At 45.8% G+C, this 21208-nt stretch overlaps 1 protein-coding gene across 1 annotated transcript in view; it reads right to left on the reverse strand.

Moving 5' to 3' along the window:
* IFT80 (intraflagellar transport 80) overlaps window positions 1–21208 on the reverse strand; it is a 68629-nt gene that overhangs the window by 43297 nt on the left and 4124 nt on the right. The window contains exons 3-4 of the mRNA XM_054385968.1: window positions 10724–10834; window positions 7583–7651 (exon numbers count right to left, since the gene is read on the reverse strand). Coding sequence (XP_054241943.1) covers window positions 7583–7651; window positions 10724–10834 — 180 coding nt within the window. The remainder of the gene's footprint in view (window positions 1–7582; window positions 7652–10723; window positions 10835–21208) is intronic.

A 21208-nucleotide genomic window follows, 5' to 3' on the forward strand; every position in this document is an offset into this window, starting at 1 on the left:
CAGTTCCAAACCCCCCTCCCCTGCCATGGGCAGAGACACCTCCCACTAGCCCAGCTTGCTCAAGGCCTCATCCAACCTGCCTTTCAACACTTTCAGGCTTGCAGCCTCCACAACCTCCCTGGGCAACCTGTTCCAGCATCTCACCAGTCTCACTATCAAGAATTTCTTCCCAATCTCCAGTCTAAATCTTCTCTCCTCAAGTTTCTAGACATTTCCCCTCATTCTGTCATTACAAGCCACTGTCAAAGGTCCCTCCCCAGATTCCTTGAAGCCCATGTGGACGTCAGAGGTACAACACACGACCTAGAGGAAATCTTCCTCCTTTTGGAACAGGAGGAACAGGAACTTGGAGGTCAGCTAGAACAGCCCAATGAACCTCAAAACATCCTACCCACATTAACACAACTTGAACTGTGCCCCAAAAGTCCTGTTTGAGAAAGAAGAAACCTTGGAAAGAGCAATTGTTACAATCTAAATATTGGTGTTTGAAGAGGGAAATGGAAAAAAATTCTCCTAAATTCTCAGAGATATGCACTTAGGAGAAGAGGAAATGGCCTCAAGTTTCCTCAGGGGAGGTTTAAGGTTGGACATGAGAAGAAACTTTTTTAACTGAAAGGGTTCTCAGACACTGGCAAGGCTGCCTGGGGAAGTGGCTGAATCTCTATCCCTGGAGGTATTTCAGAGGCAGAGATGTGGTACTGAGAGACATGGGTTAGCCCCAGCCTTGGGAGAGTTAGGGAATGGTTTTTTGATGAGCTTAAAGGGCTTCTCCAACTGAAAGGATTCTGTGATTCAAAGGGACTCATGCTTTAGGGACTTCACTTAGGGACTTATTTCACTTAGTAACTAAGAATCAGGAATGTTATTAGGAATTATCAAGAACAACTGGAACAGGTTGTCCTGGGAGGCTGTGGATGTCTCCTCCCTAGAGGTGTTCAAGATCAGGTTGGATGAGGCCTTGAGCAAGCTGGGCTGGTGGAAGGTGTCCCTGTCCATGGCAGGGGGTTGGAACTGGATGATCTTTAAGGTCCCTTCCAATCCAAATCGGCCTAGAATTCTATGACAATCACATTGATCAATTACAACTGATCAAATAAACCATTTTTAATATTTAATTTATGGTAATAAAAAAGGCTTAAGAAATGCTCTTTCAGGGTAAAATTTTGAAGGAAGTATTTCCCTCACTCCAAGAAGGACATTGAGGAGCTGGAGCAGGTCCAGAGACAGGCAAGGTGCAGGTGAAGGATCTAGAGAACAGAGCTGGTGAGGAGCAGCTGATGGAACTGGAGGTGTTCAGTCTGCAGCAAAGGAGGCTGAGGGGAGACCTCATTGCTCTCTACAACTCCCTGAAAGGAGGTTGGAGTGTGGTGGGGATTGGTCTCTTCTCCCTAGTATCAGGTGATAGAACAAGAAGAGATGGACTGAAACTGTGCCAGCAGAGTGTTAGTTTGAAGATTAGTAACAATTTCTTTTCTGAAGGAGAGGTCAGGGATTGGCACAGGCTGCCCAGGGAGGAGGTGAAGTCCCCATCCCTGGAGGTGTTCAAGAAACCTGTGGCAATGGCACTTTGGAACATGGTTTAGTGGCCAGGGTGGTGCTGAGTTGATGTTTGGACTGGATGATCTTGGAGGCCTTTTCCAACCCAAACAATTCTGTGATTTCTAGATTTGGCATATGTAATTCCATTTCAAAAAATGTCTCAGGAAGAGCTTTTTATGGTTATATTTTGATGAGATTTAGCCACTTAAGTGACTGAAGTGTTACCTCAACCATTCTCAATCCATCTCATACCTTACCACTTAGGCTGCTGAATTTTCTCTCTGAATAAAACCCCTGATTTTATTGCAGCCCCATCAATTCCACACTAAATTTGCTTAGAGCTTCCCAACAGCCAAACTCTAATGTGAGACCCAGTGTCACTGCTCCTGATTCTTTTAGTAGGTTCCATATTTTCTTTTAGGAAGGAATTTATTTTGTGTGAGAGAATGGGAGAATTATGTAAATTATTTTCTTCCACTCATCCAGCATTAGAGGAGACAACTCCCAGAAACATGCAACATATATTAAAGTAAATCTGGCACTAAGTATTTTTTCCTCCTGGCAGTAATTTCTGTTGAAAATGACATAAATTCTGTCACCAGCTGTAGAGAAATTCTAAATAAACTCATTTTTTGCCCTGCTCTAATGCTGATTTAACAATCAGAAAGGGTTTTATATTTAAACCAAATGTTGAACTTTTTATTATTTTTTTTTATGATGGCTGACTACTTAACCACAATTTCCAGGGCTTAACAGCAGGAGCTAAGTTAACTCATTTCCTTCTGCACTTAACAAGAACATGGTTGGGAAAAGGCTGCCAACACATTGCACTGCTGTGGAAAAGGAAAATTCAGCAGCAAGCACAAACTGCAGGGAACTGCATTGGTGATAAAGGCTGGCAGGGCAAAAATAGTCTCCAAAAAAAGGAGGTGAAAAGGTGGAGTGAGAGAAGATCTGAAGAACAGCAGCAGCACTAAGAACCAAGGGTGGGCTTTTCACATCTCAGCACTCTAGCAGCAGATGTTAACCCCACAATGAATCATTCCCCTGGCCAATGCACACAGCAGAGAAGGAGCTAGACTAGGGTTGAGTGTGGGAGTGATGGAGCAGTCACTCTGCCACTTCCAGCCACAACAGATGCTTTGGTAACTCACAGCAGTGAGTCTGGGTGAGACTTTTACATTCACAGGAGGACAAACATTCCTTCAGGCAATTTTTATGTCTCTCTGGCATGAGCTGCACTTCAAACGCAGATTCATTGCTAGGGCTGGAAGGGATCTCAAGGCTCAGCCAGTTCCAACTCCCCTACCATGGGCAGGGACACCTCACACTACAGCAGGTTGCTCACAGCCACATCCAGCCTGGCTGCAAAAACCTCCAGGCATGAGGCTTCCACCACCTCCCTGGGCAACCTCTGCCAGTCTCTCACCACCCTCATGGGGAAGAAATTCTTCCTAACATCCAATCTGAATCTCCCCATTTCTAGTTTGTTCCATCCCCCCCAGTCCTATCACTCCCTGACATCCTCCAAAGTCCCTCCCCAGCTTTCTTGGAGCCCCCTTCAGATCCTGCAAGGCCACAAGAAGGTCTCCTCAGAGCCTTCTCCCCTCCAAACTGCACAACCTCAACTCTCTCAGGCTGTCTCCAGAGCAGAGCAGCTCCAGCCCTCTGCTCATCCTCATGGCCCTTCTCTGGACACCTTCCAGCCCCTCCAGATCCTTCCTGGAACAGAGGCTCCAGAACTGGACACAGAGCTCCAGGTGTGGTCTCACAGAGTGGAGCAGAGGGGGAGAATCCCCTCCCTGGCCCTGCTGCCCACACTTCTCCTGCTGCAGCCCAGGCTCTGCTTGGCTCTCTGGGCTGCAAGTGCTCACTGCTGGCTCCTGTTGAGCTTCTCATCCCCCAGCACCCCCAAGGCCTTTTCTTCAGGGCTGTTCTCAAGCCAGCCACTGCCCAGCCTATATGGGTGGTTGGGATTGCCCTGACCCAGATGCAGGACCTTGCATTTGGTCTTCATAGGACTGGTCATTCACAGAATACCAGGTTGGAAGGGACCTTAGGGATCATGCAATTCAACCTTTCAGGGTAAGAATATAATTTAAATGAGCTGGCCCAGTACCCTGTCCACCTGGGCCTTGAAACTGTCTAATGGAGGGGAATCCAACACCTCCCTGGGGAGACTGTACTTACCTTTTAAAGCAGAAGTTTCACCTCACAATAAACATCACAGAACCATAAACTGGTTTAGGTTGGAAGGGATCTCAGAGATCATCTATTCCAATCCTTGTGGCATGGGCAGGGAACACCTCTCAACTAGACAGGCTGCTCAGCCTGGAGAAGAGCAGCCTGAGAGGGGAATCTTCTCAATGCTCAGCAAGAGCCAAAGCTGAAGGTGGCAAGAGGACGGGGAAAGCTTCTTGTCAGTGGTGCCCAGGGACAGGACAGGCAGGCATAGGAATGGTGAAGGACATGTGGCAAGAGCACTTCATGTAAGTACTGAAAAAAGCTAAAAAAGGGGAAAATGTATGTTCATGGTTTTGGAGTGAATTCAAACGCAAAGACAGAATCAGCATGTGGACCATCATCCAAAATAAGAGCCACAAAACGTATTTCCAATACAAAGACCAGAAAAAATGCTAGCACTGGGAATCCTTTCATTTCCCAAGGATGTGGTAAAGGAGGTGAAAAATTAGCTCAGCCATGATATACCTCTCTCAAATAATGTTGTAAGTCCTGCAGGATCCTGTCCTGATCCCAGCTATGTCAGCAGCTTACAAAGGAGTCTATGGGAACCTGATGCTATAAATTTAAAAGGTTTCTGAGCGTTGCAGGATCTTATCTCAGAAGACAAATACAAGTAGACAATTATCCCCATCTGGTGTCCCCAGCACAAGAAGGACACAGAGCTGCTGGAGAGAGGCCAGAGGAGGCCACAAAGATGATCCAAGGGCTGGAACAGCTCTGCTGTGAGGACAGGCTGAGGGAGCTGGGGGTGTGCAGCCTGGAGAGGAGAAGGCTCCAGGGGCAACTTAGAGCTGCCTTCCAATAGCTGAAAGGATCCTGCAGGAAGGCTGCAGAGGGACTTTTGCTGAGGGTGTCTAGAGACAGGACAAGGGGGAACACCAGAACTGGAGGCAGTATAGAAGGTGAGGTCTGAGCAGAGCAGAGTCAAGAGGCAGAAAATCCCCTCTCTTGCCCTGCTGCCCACACTCCTCTGGCTGCAGCCCAGCACACAGCTGCCTAGTGGTCTGCTTGATGGTACTGCTAGTTCATGAGGAGCTGCTCAGCAATCAACATCCCCAAGTCTCTTTCTTCTTCGCTGCTCTCAACCTGAATTCAGGCAAGCTGCTCTGGGTGCTTCAGTAGGAGGCTGGTGAGACTCTGGAATAGGCTGCCCAGGGAGGTTGTGGATGTCCCCTCCCTGGAGGTGTTCAAAGCCAGGATGGATGAGGCCTTGAGCAGCTGAGTCTAGTTGAGAGGTGTCCCTGCCCATGGTAGGGAGGTGGGAGTAGATGATCTCCAAGGTCCCTTCCAACCTGAGCCACTCTAGGATTCTATCCCATGGCAGCTCAACTGTACTTGTCAACTGCACCAGAAACTCTAAGAAGTCAGTGAAAATTCAGCCTGCATTTTTCAAACTAGAACATGTCTCTTACTTTATAAGTTTGATGAAACCACAAAGCAGCAGAATGAAGCATAAAACCCCTTGAAACATATGAAATGAGAAATAGGGAAGAGTGTGTGCTGTAAGTTTTGTGTTTTTCATCCAAAATTACCCTTCAGTTGGCTTAGCTCTTGACATTGTAAGCACAAAAAAAAACAAAAACAAACCATTACATCTGAATCTGAACTTCCTTACCAGAATGGAAATACATATTACATTCACTCCTGTGGTTAAAATGATGCCTTCCACAGGTTGAAAGAATGTAGATAATTTGTTTTAGAAAGAGATAAGGGCCTGACATTTAACCCAACCCCAGGTGCATGTGGTTTGCTGCAAAAAAAGAAAAGAAGTCAAAAGGTCACATGATCTCCCATCTCTCAAGTCTGAAAAACAAAATCCAGCTCAGGATCTTCACTGCAATAGCACCAAAATGTTAGAAATGGTGATTAAAGAGATAGCAATTTTAAAATAACAAACCCCATGGGTATATAAATATCCATCTGTAGCTTAGAGAATCTTCAAATGCTTTAGGTTGGAAGGGACCTCTGAAGGTTGGACTTTAAAATAATGGGAGTAAAAGAACTGGAATGCTGCAGTATGGCTAAAGACTAGGTACAAAGTCAAGATCAAGGTTAGTTCCCCATGGGCAGCAAGGAAGGGATAGTTTCCCTTCAGTGGAATGTTCTGCATACACTGAATTATGCAGAATCTGAAGGGGACCTACGGGAAGGGCTGTTTGGAAGGGCTTGTAGTGATAGGACACAAAGTGTGTCCAGCTTGGGAACCCAGCACAAGGAGCAATGAGGACTTAATGGAGGGGGTACAGAGGAAGCAACCAAGATGACCAGAGGGATGGAGAACCTCTGCTATGAAGCCAGGCTGACAGAGTTGGGGCTGTTCAGCCTGGAGAAGAGAAGGCTCCAGGGAGACCTTAGAGGAGCGTTTCAACATTTGAAGGGGACCAACAGGAAGGCTGAGGAGGGACTGTTCAGAAGGGGCTGTGGGGATAGGACAAGGGGTAGTGGTTTGAAACTGGAGCAGGGCAGAGTTAGGTTGGACATCAGGAGAAGTTCTGCACAATGAGAGTGGGGGAACACTGGGAACAGGCTGCCCAGGGAGGTGGTTGGGGCCTCAATCCCTGCAGACAATCAAGGTCAGACTTGCTGTGGCCCTGTGCAGCCTGCTCTAGTGGGAGGTGTCCCTGCTGCCTGCAAGGGGTTGGACAAGATGACCTTTGATGGTCCTTTCCAACCCAATGCAATCTGTGACTCTGTGAATACTTACCCACTAATCAGTTATTTCACAGAACCCCAGCATGGTGGGGGTTGGAAGGGACCTCTGGAGATCACCCAGTCCAACCCCCCTGCTAAAGCAATCTGTGTATCCATAAAATAGGCACTGGGTCAAAGAGATGAACCAAGAAGTCTTAGGAGCTTTGAAGATCACAGGAACTAACCTACATCCACTTTGTCCCTTTCAAGCACTCTTGCAATGCTTTTAGAGATTTATTTCCAACATCACCATACAACTCTGTGGCTTGGTATTCAAAAATTATTAGTGTTCAAATTTTTAATTCTTTACCCTCTCCAGAATCCTTTAGGGTGGAACTGAAACTCTTGTCTAAAAATGATGCAATCATACTTCTAATTTGAAGATTTTTTTTAAGATAATCATCTCATTAAAAATCCACTTTCCCCTGTGCTCAACTACGATTTCAATTTATGTTTTGTTGTTTATTTTAGAATCCCAGACTGGTTTGGTTTGGAAGGTATTTTAAAAGATCACCTAGTTCCAAGTCCCCTGCCATGGGGAGGAACACCTCCTACCAGACCACGTTGCTCAAGGCCCCATCCAACCTGGGTTTGAACACTTCCAGGCTTGGAGCCTCACAACTTCTCTGGGCAACCTGTTCCAGTACCTCACCACCCTCATGGGGAAGAATTCCCTCCTAAGGTCCAATCTAAACCCAGCTTCTTCCAGTTTGAAGCCATCACTCCTCACCCTGTCATTCCATTCCATTGTCAAAAGTCCCCCTCCAGGTCTCCTCTTCAAATCCTCCTCCTCTTCAAATCCTTAGAGCCTCAAAGGCTCTAAGGTCTCCCTGGAGCCTTCTCTTCTACAGCCTAAACAACCTCCACTCTCTCAGCCTGACCTCACAACAGAGGCCTTCCAGCCCTCTGAAAACTTTTGTTTTCTCCTCAGGACCTTCTCCAACAGTTCTATGTCCTTTTAGTGTTGGGGGATCCAGAGGGACCTACATAGACCTCAAGATCCTGAAACAAAAAAATTAGTGCCACATTTAGGGCCTGTTGTTTTAAATGTATTTCACAATACCCCAAATCAGAGAGCAGTAACAGGACTTCCAGAAAATCAGCTTACCGTGCTGAGCTAAAGTGGATCTCAGCATTCCACTCTTAGACCAGATTTTCACTTGACCATCTTCACCCACTGAAAAGATAGCACAGGAACCATTAACTTCAATGCCATAACAAGTCTAACAAACAAAGCATTTGTATTTAAGTAGGAAACACTACAATTAAAGGAAGTCCAGGTCTTCTTCCAGCTAAATATTGTTTATGTAGTCGTCTTAACATACTTCATTAACATCACTGAGTCAAAAACTGCCTGGATGGCCCAGCCCAAAGAGTTGTGGTGAATGGACTTAAATTCAGCTGTAACCAGTCACAAGTGAGGCTCCCCAGGGCTTCCCCAAATTGTGAAGGGTCTGGAGAACAGGGCTGGTGAAAAGCAGCTGAGGAAAGTGGGGTTGTTCAGCCTGGAGAAGAGGAGGCTGAGGGGAGACCTTCTGGCTCTCTGCAACTCATTGAAAGTTGTTTGGAGCCAGGTGGGGGTTGGTCTCCTCTCTCTAGTTTCAAGTGACTGAGAGGAATTGGTCTCAAGTTGCACAATGGGAGGTTTAGGTTGGACACTAGGAAGAGTTTCTTCGGTGAAAGGGTTCTCCAGTCCTGGAACAATCCATGGAGGGAAGTGGTGTAATCATCATTCCTGGAGGGACTTAGAAGCCATGCAGATGTGGTGCTGAGGGACACAGTTTAACAGTGGACTTGGCAGTTTTGGTTAATGGGTGGACTTGATGATCTTAAAGGTCTCTTCCAGCTGAAATGATTTTATGATTCTATAAATAGCATATTTAGGAAGAAATATTTAAGGCTGTTCTGCTGCTATCAACAAGTCTCTTCCTCTCCTGAAAATCCCTGTAGACTTCTTATCTGAAGCTGTTCCTGGGAAGAGCAAGTCTATCACCAGACAAGTTCTGTATTTTCTATTCACCATCACTAGTACTTTTCATCTATCTACAGTTCAATGGCCTGGAGGCTGAACAAATGAGTCTCTGAGGAGTCTGAAGAGAGTAGGAGCAGACTTTATGTATTAAACTGGAGGCTTCACAGTTGATAAATGGTGAAACTGAAGATAACTGAAAGCTCCTTTTGGAAGGCTTAAATTTTATAACATAACTGGGTGTTTCCAAGAAGTGTAGTTTGCTTATTAAAGTTCTTATACACCATGCAGCAGAGGTCAGTATGGATTAGGAACACAGATTTCCCAAGCTGCTATCGTATTTTAAAAGCATAGCTCTGGGCCTCCTCATTTAGGCCTCTCAGATGAAATTAATGAGGAAAAAGGTGCACCTAGATGCTTAAAACCATTCTTTCATTCAAAGATCATTTCCTTACCAGATCTCAGGTTTTTCTAGCTGGCTGATGTAACTTGAAAGTGATTAAAAAGTGTAAGAAAGATTTAAAGAAATCTTATACCCCTCCTCTACTCTGCCCTAGTGAAGCCCCACCTGTTATACAGCATCCAGTTTTGGCCTCCCTAGTTCAAGAGGGACAGGGATCTGCTGGAGAGAGTCCAAGGGAGGGCTCCAAGGATGCTGAAGGGACTGCAGCACTGCCTGGGGAGGAGAGGCTGAGAGCCCTGGGGCTGTTTAGTCGGGAGAGGAGAAGACTGAGAGGGATCTGATCAATGTCTATCAATAGCTGAGGGCTGGGGGTCAGGAAGGAAGGGACAGGGACAGGCTCTGCTCAGTTGCACCCTGGGATAGGACAAGGGGCAATGGATGGAAACCACAGCATAGGAAGTTCCACCTCACCATGAGGAGGAACTTCTTCAGTGGGAGGGTCCCAGAGCCCTGGCACAGGCTGCCCAGAGAGGTTGTGGAGTCTCCTTCTCTGGAGCCTTTGCAGCCCTCTCTGGATGTGTTCCTGTGTGACCTGTGCTGGATTCTCTGGTCCTGCTCTGGCAGGGGGGTTGAACTTGATGATCTCCAGAGGTCCCTTCCCACCCCTAACATCCTGTGAGCCTATTTGTGTTCAAATAGAACCATAAAGAATGTGTTAACTGATACAGTATCCTTAATGATTCACTCTTCCTTGTGGTGTAAAAGGTGTGATCTTCTCAGAGGACACTGTTGATGAATTCCCATAGTCCCCACAAGGTCTTTCAAAAAGGGAAAAAAAAAAAGAAAGGATGATGGAAAAGGCAATTTTGACTTTTTCTTTGGAGAATTTCCTAAGGCAAAATCTGTCTTTAAAGAGAACAATTTTTTCCATGCCTCTGGGATTTCAGAGGAACATGCCAGACAGAGTTCCTTGAAGCAGCATTTTAGAGTCAGACTGAGTCTGGAAACAAGCAGATCCAACATTATCTTCAGTACTTCTGGACTGAGTTGGATTTTGTCCAAAGAAATCAGCTGTGCTAGATCAACAGGAGGCTGCAGAAAATTCTGACACTAACAGAAATCCCATAAAGGAGAAGTCTATCAGAGGAAATTCAATTAGCTTCCCCTTAACATCAAGATAGAAGTTTGTGATAAAAACGCCAAAAGCAACCAATTACCAAAAGATTTAGGACAAAAAGAGATGCAGCCACTGGGAAATCACTCTCCCAGACTCAACAGAGAAGAGAGTTAGGCTGCAGCTGGATTTACACAACTCCTAATAATAAAGGAAGAGAGGCACAAAAAAAGAATATTGAAGATTCTCAGGAGGCCTCATTAAACTTTGCTGGCTAAAAAACCCCAAACATGGGGTGCAAAGATATAAATCTATCAACTTAGGAACTTTTCTCTGTTATAGATAATAAAAAAATCTTATCAATTATTCTGCTTTGTTAAGTACAGAACACAGAATTACAGAATGGTTTGGGTTGGAAGGGAACCCTAGTCCAAACCCCCTGCAGGCAGAAGGGACCCTTTCTGTTCATCTCTGTCTCCAAATAGTCACCGACCTGACTGAATTAAATTAATGTCATGGGTTGGTCATATATTAAATAAATTCATAGATCATTAGAATGGTTTGGGTTGGAAGAGACTTTAAAGATCATCCAGTTCCAACCCCCTGCCATGGGCAGGGACATCTCCCACCAGCCCAGCTTGCTCAAGGCCTCATCCAACCTGGTCTTGAACACCTCCATGAACGAGGCATCCACAACCTCCCTGGGAAACCTCCTCCTCCTCAAGCTTCAATCCATTCCCTTGGTCACTTGAAGGACACTTACCTGTAACCAGTGCTGTTCCTTCATAATTCCACCTTCCTGCTAGGACAGCTCCAGAGTGGGCTTCCACACTCTTCTCTACTCTTCCTAGCTTAGAAATCAAATGGAACTTCCCTGAACAAAAAACACAAAACAGAAGATCTCATTTGTGAATCAGGACTGCAATGGTGTCATCTTCTGTTAAAAAATGCACAAACTAACAAGCTAACACCCAAAAAACAAAAGAACAAAACATGCAATTTGGGTGTTCACAGCTGCCATTACCCCAAACAAATGAGCTCTTGCAGAAGAGCTTGTAAATGAGATACAGTTCGGATTCGTGGCTTGGTTGTTGGCTTTTTTTATTTTTCCCCTCCTTTTGGTATGCCTGATCTTTGTTTTGCCTGTTCCATTTTTCTTCTGTCCCTCTGAACTTTGCATGTTTCTCTGGGGGCACAACTGCCTGATGTAATTTCATTGTCAAAAGTATATAGGCTGCAGCCCAGGAGAGTCCTTGTGGGGTTTCTTTTTAAGATCTGAAAAATCACTCAGCCACCAAAAAGGAAAATGGAAAAGCTAAAACAATCTGACCATGGGTGAGTGCAGTGCTCTGAGGAAGTCTTGCTGCCTGCCTGCCTGCATTATGGAGCTGTTATGGAAATTCACAGAAGCCAAAAAACAAAACTATTAATGATTTCAACAGAAGCATGAGGAAGTCTTTCTTTCCAAATGAGGGATGTTGGTTAAATCCAGGAAGATCAAATTTAAACTGGACCAAAGAGCAGACAAAGGCCTTGGAAGCATGTGGCAGAATGAACACAAGGCTTAGAAGAGTTCAGTGATTCAAATCAGCTACCTTAAAGCCCAAATTCTTTGAAAATTATGTGATCTAACTGGCCAGTGAGCACTATGAGCAGAGCCTAGAGCAACCAGAACTCCTGCAGACCAAGAGGACACAGACACCTCACGCTAAGTGTGTGCAAATGCTCCATCACTTAAAATTGGATCATTTCCCATTAGTAACATCCTGCTTGGGAATATGAATCCTAAACCAGGCCACACTTGATGAGTCACAACCAGAAACCAAAGACCTGTCTACTTCAGAGAAGGATCATGTTGTCAAGACCAATATGTGTATGCAAGTGAGAACAGAGTTAACCGTGAACTGTGTAGAAGGTAAAAAACCCATGAAACTACCCCACTAAATTCATTCTAAATTAGGATTCATATTTGTGTCGGTGTGAGCTGAAATTCCCCCCCACCAACAATAACCAGGCTAGCTCAGTCTGGAAGCAAATGAAAAGCTGTATTTACAAGCAAAGTCTAAAATCTACAATGAAATGCAATGAATATGTACAAATATACAAAATTCACAACATTCACAAATATATACAATCAACAGAAAAAGCACAATCGATCTCCCTTTGCTTCCCCCCAAGGGGACCCTCCCAAAGGGGCCTCCCTCTCCCAGGAGCTTCCCCCCCAGACCCCCCTGGACAGAGAAGCAGAGTTAGTTAAGCAGAAAGTTGTTAACTTAGCTGCCAAGGTCAGTACGTGTTATCTTCAGCCAGAAGAGAAGAAGAAACAGCAGCCAGACAGCCCAGCAACTGCCCCCACTGCCGAACGCAGAATGTGCAGAGTGCCTACTTTGTTTTGGGTAATAGTTCTTAAACATTTCTATCTATCCAATGGAAGTGTTTAGAACAATCGTTATTTTGCTTTCTTACACCCAATAGTGACTTATTTACATTCTTTCACTTTCTCTGTTCTGAACTTCGCAAGGAAAAATTAAAAAGACAGTTTCAAACCATCACAGTCCACCCCTTCTAAACAATTCCATTGGCTGCTACTACCATTTATCTAATCTAAAATAATATCTACAACACTAGGTGAATAAAGACCATAGTCCATTCCGGCTATCTCAGATGTAGATGATTCAAAAGAGTCAAATCACAGGAAAAACAGCAAACAGCTTGTTTCCTCGCAGATGGAGCGAAGGAAGGAACAGGGACTCTCAGGTGACTCAGGGCTCTCAGGGTTCGTGCACCGTAGATCTCATGGACTCTCCTCTTGGGCGCGATGCTGTATCTGCGCAACACTCTGAATTTAACCTCTCTCAGCCAAAGTTAGATTTCTTTGTGGAATACACTGAATTTCACCATTTTCTTGCATCACCCAATAGGTGTGACCAGGACCTTCAGCAGAAACCACCCCTCGGACAGGTTTGGCCTCTCCTGAAGGAGAAAATACCCAAACAGTTTTGCCTAACAGATTCTTTTCTCTGATAACAGGAACTCTATCACCTTCCTCCTTTCGCAACAAATCTGATTGGGCAGGTCCAGCTCGATTCACTGAACCTCTACTATTCACCAACCAGGTTGCTTGTGCTAAATGTTTCTCCCAGTTTTTCAATGATCCACCCCCCATGGCTTTGAGAGTGGTTTTCAGCAAACCGTTGTAGCGTTCGATCTTCCCTGCAGCTGGTGCATAGTAGGGAATGTGGAATATCCACTCGATGCCGTGCTCTTTGGCCCAGTTTTTTACAAGATTGTTCTTGAAGTGAGTTCCGTTGTCTGACTCAATCCTCTCTGGAGTTCCGTGTCTCCACAGGATTTGTCTCTCCAGGCCAAGAATGGTGTTACGTGCAGTTGCATGAGGAACTGGATAAGTTTCCAGCCATCCAGTGCTCGCCTCTACCATAGTCAGCACATACTGCTTACCAGATGGAGAACGAGGTAGAGTGATGTAGTCAATCTGCCAGGCTTCACCATACTTGTACTTGGACCATCGGTCACCGTACCACAAGGGCTTGATCCGCTTTGCCTGCTTAATAGCAGCACAAATGTCACACTCATGGATGACTTGTGTGATAGCATCCATGGAAATGTCAATGGATCTGTCACGAGCCCATCGGTAGGTTGCATCTCTGCCTTGATGTCCTGACGAGTCATGGGCCCACCGAGCTAAGAACAGCTCACCTCGGTGTTTCCAGTCAAGATCAGGATCAGGATCAGAGTTTGTGTCCACCTGGGAAACTCTTGCAGCTAGATCTGCCTGATGGTTGTGTTGTTGTTCCTCAGTAGCTTTGCTCTTAGGAATGTGAGCATCAATGTGTCTCACTTTCACTGGGATTCTCTCAATGCGAGCAGCAATGTCTTGCCACAGATCTGCAGCCCAGATTGGCTTTCCTTTCCTCTGCCAGCCATTCTTCTTCCAGTCTTTCAGCCAACCCCACAAGGCATTGGCTACCATCCACGAGTCAGGGTAGAGATAAAGCTTTGGCCATCTCTCACGTTCAGCTATGTTAAGAGCTAGCTGGACAGCTTTTACCTCTGCGAATTGACTGGATTCTCCTTCTCCATCTCTCGCTTCTGCAACTCTGCGCGTTGGACTCCACACTGCAGATTTCCATCTCCGCTTGTTCCCAACAAGACGACAGGAACCGTCTGTGAACAAAGCATATCTCTTTTCATCATCAGACAGATCACTGTAAGGAGGAGCTTCCTCAGCACGAGTTACTCTCTCCTCTGGAGGTTTAGCACAGCTTGTGCCTTCTGGCCAGTTTGTGATCACCTCCACCAAACCAGGCCTTTCGAGATTTCCCATTCGAGCTCACTGTGTTATCAGAGCCATCCACTTAGACCAGGTAGCATCTGTTGCATGATGTGGTGAAGAACCTTTGCCTTTGAACATCCAATTCAGAACTGGCAATCTGGGAGCTAGAAGAAGTTGTGACTCAGTTCCAATCACTTCAGAAGCAGCTTTCACTCCTTCATAAGCAGCTAAAATCTCTTTCTCTGTTGGAGTGTAGTTTGCCTCTGAACCTCTGTAGCCACGACCCCAGAAACCAAGAGGACGTCCTCGTGTCTCCCCTGGAGCTCTTTGCCATAAGCACCAGGTTGGACCATTGTCACTCGCGGCCGTGTACAGAATGTTCTTAATGTCTGGACCAGTTCGGACAGGTCCCAGACCCATCGCTTGGACTACCTCTCGCTTGATCTGGTCAAAGGCTGCTTGTTGCTCAGGACCCCATTGGAAACTGTTTCTCTTTCGAGTCACATCATAGAGAGGTTTCACAATCTGACTGTATCCAGGAATGTGCAGTCTCCAAAATCCCACTATGCCTAAGAAACGCAGAGTTTCTTTCTTGTTGATGGGATTTGCCATGGTGGAGACTCTGTTTATCACATCCATTGGGATGTGACGGCGACCATCTTGCCACCGCACTCCCAGAAACTGGATTTCTCTGGCAGGTCCTTTCACCTTGTCTCGCTTGATAGCGAAACCAGCTTGCAAGAGAATGTCAATGATTTTGTTACCTTTCTCGAAGACTTCTTCAGCAGTCTCACCCCAGACGATGATGTCATCGATGAACTGAATGTGTTCTGGAGCTCCAGCTTTCTCCAAAGCATCATGGATCACTGCATGGCAGATGGTTGAACTGTGAATCCACCCCTGGGGCAAACGATTGAATGTGTACTGAATGCCTCTCCAGGTGAAAGCAAACTGAGGCCTGCATTCCTCTGCTATGGGAATAGAGAAGAAAGCATTAGCAATGTCTGTGGTAGCATACCATTTGGCCTGCTTGGATTCCAGCTCATATTGGAGTTCCATCATGTCTGGCACAGCTGCACTCATGGGTGGAGTTACTTCATTCAAGGCACGGAAATCAACTGTCAGACGCCACTCTCCATTCTGCTTTCTCACAGGCCAGATTGGACTGTTGAAAGGTGAATGAGTTTTGCTGATGACCTTCTGACTCTCCAACTGACGAATCAAGTTTTGAATGGGCACCAAAGAGTCATGGTTGGTTCTGTATTGTCTGTGATGTACAGTTTGAGAAGCAACCGGCAGCTTTACATCCTCTATCTCATGTTGTCCCACAACTGCAGATTCATCTGAAAGCTCAGGTCTAATGGACAACTTCAATTTTCCTCCATCAATTTCTACAGTTGCTATTCCAAAAGCCCATTTGTTACCCTTAGGGTCTTTAAAACGCCCTTCTCTCAGAAAGTCAATTCCCAAAATACAAGGTGCATTAGGTCCTGTTACAATAGTATGTTTCTTCCACTGCTTCCCAGTTAAGCTTATATCAATCTCTATCTTAAACAACTCTTGAGATCCACCAGTGACTCCCTGAATAGTTATAGATTCTCCCCCTTGATAATTTGATGGTATTATGGTGCACTGAGCTCCTGTGTCAACCAAGGCCCTGTACTTCTGAAATTTTGAAGTGCCAGGCCACTGGATGTACACATCCCAATAGATTCTGTTATCTCCATTATCCCTTACCTCCCCCTGGCGGAAGGCAGGGCACCCCTAATGGTGGGGATTACCTCCACATGTACAGCTGGCACAACGTCCAGCACCAGAATTAGGATCACTGTTGGAGCTATCAGAGTTGTTCTGGGAAACTGAGGAAGCGACAGCTACCCTCCTGGTATTGCTACCTCGGGATCTGCCCCTCTGCAGCTCCCGTAACCTCTTGAAAAGATCAGAAGTTGGTTGACCATCCCATCTGTTCATGTTCTCACCAAACTGATCACGCAGAGTTATCCAGATACTGCCACGTGATTGCCTCTGCTGTCTGTTTTGGTTTGACCTATTCTGGAATGGCCTCCTTGGAGCACGTCTGTTTCTGACAGCTGAAACTTGTATCCATCTGGAGGAAGAGGAATTAGAATCATCCCCCTTCATCAAGTTGGATATGGAGGTTTTAAGTTCCTCCTTCAGCTCTTTCATGCAATTCTCCATCTTTCCAGACAGAGTTTCAATGGCTGAAACCAAAGAAGTACATGCAAGACTATCCTCCAACTGCCTCATTTGGTCAGTGAAATGGCCAACAGTGGGAGGCACTCCACCATAATTTCTTGCCACAATCCTGCTTGCCAGAATAGTAGCATAATTAGGAGGAGCAAGCTTAATGAGCTTTTTGGCAAGGCCTGTTCCAACAGGAATTTCATCAGGATTCAGAGTCTTATGATCTCCATACATTATTTCTCTCACAGCAAACTCTCTCAGACGCTTGATTCCCTCAGCTATTGTGGTCCAAGGCTTAGGGTTCCATGGTAAATCATCTCTGCTGGGGTACCTCAGTGAGACTGCCAGTAGGAGGCGTGCCCACAGAGAAACTTTACCAATGCACTTGCCTAGATGCCTGTCTATGCCTGTATCCTTTGAGAGCATCCCCAACTGAGAGGCCGACTTGTCACCTACCACCAATGCTGGGGCTCCCATATCAAAACACCTGGCTAGCCAAGACAGGACTGGCTCATTATCTCCTCTGATGTAATCCTTCCTCACATGTCTAATTTCCTGTCTGGGTGCATTAGCTGACTGTATGTCATCCTCATCATCATCATCATCATCATCATCCTGAGGTCGCTGTCCCATAATCCTATTTTAATCCTCCGTTGAATTTCTTTGAGTTCAGAGGCACTACCAGCAGTTGTTAATCTACCAGGGTCTACATCCTGACCTACATCTCCATCATCCATGTGGGGTCTCAAGAGGTCTACCAGAGTTTTAAGGCTAACCCTCTCTTCCTCATCAGAAGGATCTTTCTTCACAGAGGGACCCTGAGTAGAAGGACCCTCATCTCCATCTGCACCATCTCCTGCAGCATCTGCATCTCCTTTACGCTTTCTGGTTACAGTGGCCACCAAATTTACTGGCTTGGTTTTCACATTCACAGCAGAGTTGGAAGAGCAAGTAGCCTTATGTCTTTCTTGATACAGTGCTATCAGTAGCCATATGATTATTCCAAGAAGCAACAAAATTAAGGCAAGCACAAGATATCTAGGGTACCACTGGTTCCAAGGACCCTCTGTAGTTGTAAGAGGAGTAACAAACTCATATGTGTCTGCTAGCAGATCCATAGTTGAGTTACCATAGCTTCTTAGCCCAATAAGACCACAACAGAATTCACCAACATTCAGTAACTTGTTCTTAACCCAAAGAAACGACTTATATGCCACATATCTCACAATCTTGTCTATCATGCAGGTAACAGCCCATCTGTAGACAATTGCACCGATAATAGATGAAATAAAATTACTCAAAATCCAAAACAGCTTCATTTTGCTTCCTAATCTGAGCAGAAATAAATCACAAGCAATCAAGCCCCATGTTGGGTGCCAAAAATAAAAAGTGTGTCGGTGTGAGCTGAAATTCCCCCCCCACCAACAATAATCAGGCTAGCTCAGTCTGGAAGCAAATGAAAAGCTGTATTTACAAGCAAAGTCTAAAATCTACAATGAAATGCAATGAATATGTACAAATATACAAAATTCACAACATTCACAAATATATACAATCAACAGAAAAAGCACAATCGATCTCCCTTTGCTTCCCCCCAAGGGGACCCTCCCAAAGGGGCCTCCCTCTCCCAGGAGCTTCCCCCCCAGACCCCCCTGGACAGAGAAGCAGAGTTAGTTAAGCAGAAAGTTGTTAACTTAGCTGCCAAGGTCAGTCGTGTTATCTTCAGCCAGAAGAGAAGAAGAAACAGCAGCCAGACAGCCCAGCAACTGCCCCCACTGCCGAACGCAGAATGTGCAGAGTGCCTACTTTGTTTTGGGTAATAGTTCTTAAACATTTCTATCTATCCAATGGAAGTGTTTAGAACAATCGTTATTTTGCTTTCTTACACCCAATAGTGACTTATTTACATTCTTTCACTTTCTCTGTTCTGAACTTTGCAAGGAAAAATTAAAAAGACAGTTTCAAACCATCACAATATTCCCAAGCAGGATGTTACTAATGGGAAATGATCCAATTTTAAGTGATGGAGCATTTGCACACACTTAGTGTGAGGTGTCTATGTCCTCTTGGTCTGCAGGAGTTCTGGTTGCTCTAGGCTCTGCTCATATTTTGCACATTCAGAAGGCAAAATTTAGGTGGCCTGCAGTGACATGAGCTTGAAACAATTTTTATTGTGTTCTGGTTTCCTGTGTTTGATTTTTGTACCCCTTCTGGAGTCCTGAGCACAGCACAGACAGGGACCTGTTGGAGCAGGGCCAGAGGAGGCCACAGCAATTCTGGCAGGGCTGGAAGCCCTCTGCTGGGAGGCCAGGCTGAGAGAGCTGGGGTTGTGCAGCCTGGAGAGGAGAAGGCTCCAAGGAGACCTTCAGGTGGCCTTGCAGTGCTGAAAGGAGCTGAGTAGAAAGCTGAGGACAGACTTCTGAGCAGTGCCTGTTGGGACAGGACAAGGGGTGATGGTTTGAACTGAAAGAGGAAGACTCAGACTGGAGAAAAGGAGGAAATTTTTTACTATAAGGGTGGTGAAACACTAGCCCAGGTTGCTCAGAGATGTCCCATGGCTGGAACCAGGTGAGGTTGTCTGGGGCTCTGGCCAACCTTCTCTAGTTACAAATGTCCCTACAGACTGCCAGGAGGTTGGACTGGATGATGCTTGAAAGGTCCCTTCCAACCCACACTGGTCTATGATTCCATGATTTTGAAGTACAACTTAAATCCACCAGAGTACTCTGAGCAGCAGTTAATCCCATTTTTTCCTGAATTCACAGAAATTACTAACACCATTTCTTCCTCATTCAGATAATTTTTAGTATCATAGAATCATAGAATTGTTACGGTTGGAAGGGACCTCAAGGATCATCTAGTTCCAACCCCCCTGCCAAAGACAGGGACACCTCACACTAGATCAGGTTGCTCAGAGCTACACCCAGCCTGGCCTTAAAAACCTCCTCCACCTCCCTGGGCAACCTGTTCCAATGTCTCACCACCCTCCTAGCGTAAAACTTCTTCCCAACATACAACCTGAATCTACCCACTTCAAGTTTTGCTCCATAAAATTCATAAAATTTTCAGTACCAACACCATACATTTAACAGCAGGGTGGAATTGGAAGGGACCTCTGGAGCTCACCCAGTCCAACCCCCTGGTCAAGCAGGGCACCCACAGCAGCTTGCCCAGCAGCACAATGCCCAGGCGGAGTTGGAAGCTCTCCACACAAGGAGACTCCACAACCTCTCTGGGCAGCCTGCTCCAGGCCTCCAGCACCCTCACACCAAACAACTTTCTCCTCCTCTTCAGATGCAACCTCCTGGGTTCCAGTTTGTGCCCTCTGCCTCTTGTGCTGTCCCTGGGCACCACTGACAAGAGTCTGGCCCCAGCCTCTTGCCCCCCACAGCTCCTTTAGCTCTTGCTGAGCATTGCTCAGCTCCCCTCTGGGGCTGCTCTTCTGCAGGCTCTCAGCCCCAGGGCTCTCAGCCTTTGCTCCTCACAGAGCTGCTCCAAGCCCCTCAGCAATTTTGCTGCCTCCACTGAACTCTGCAGTAGTTTCTATTCTCTCTTGAACTGGGGAGCCCAGAACCAGACCCAGGACTCCAGCTGTGGCTTCAATGGAGCAGAGTAGAGGTGGGGAGAGCCTTCCTCAACCTGCTGCCCACAGTCTTCTTCATGGACCCAAGGACACCATTTGCATTCTCAGTCCCAAGGGCACATTGCTGAATCATGCAGAACTTGTCCATTAGCACTCCCAGGTCCTTCTCCACAGAGCTGCTCTGCAGCAGGTCACCCCTCACCTGCACTGGTGCAGGGGGTTGTTACTCCCCAGTAATTTCTCTGATTTCCCTTAACAAAAAAATAGAGCTTTATAAACCAGGAGCAAACTTACACACAGCTCTAACTCAAAGGTGTCCATCAACTTTGAGTATCTAATTGGAAATACTAAGAATTACTTTTTTAAGGATGTGAAGAATTCTATGGCATTTTTTATCACAGAATCACAGAATGTTAGGGGCTGGAAGGGACCTCGATAGCTCATCCAGTCCAATCCCCTTGCCAGAGCAGGAGCACCTATACCATGTCACACAGGAACACATTCAGGCAGGTTTTGAATATCTGCAGAGAGGGAGACTCCACACCCCACCCCCACCCCGGGCAGCCTGTTGAAACAACAGCTTCCAGCAATTCAGGCAGCATCCATGAGACCTTAGGACTTCTGTAAGCAAACCCCTCAATGCATGAGAGAAAAACTACAGGACAGATGGCAAGTGACTGAATGCTTGGGTTAGGCACATTGTCAGAACAACAATGGGCTGTGACACAGAGAAGAGGAGAAAATCCAACACTCAACTCCTCTCAACTTTTTTGCATCCTTTCCCACTCCACAAGCTCTTAATTCTTTCACAGGGCATTTTTGAAAGAATGAAAGATAGCACATTGTAGCCTAGCAGGAAAGAACAGTTTCATAGGCCAGCAAGTCCACCTTAGGAACTAAGAGAAAATTCATCTGGAAAAGATGTAATCATGCATTTTAGAAAACTGTATCAAAACACTCAAGACAAAACAGGGCCAAATCAACTTTTCAGGGGGTATCATCTTTACTTCTGCAGCTGCTCTGCTTTTCCAACATATGAATTTACAACTGATGACAGTCAAATGACCTGACTCATCAGACATCTTTTTTCACTGCATTCACACACAAAGGTTGCTCTAAAAGCAATGTTTCAACGAATTTCTCTGCCTTCTGTTCTTCAACTTAAC

The sequence above is a fragment of the Indicator indicator genome, chromosome 13 (genome assembly GCF_027791375.1).
Source record: "Indicator indicator isolate 239-I01 chromosome 13, UM_Iind_1.1, whole genome shotgun sequence".
Taxonomy (NCBI): Eukaryota; Metazoa; Chordata; class Aves; order Piciformes; family Indicatoridae; genus Indicator; species Indicator indicator.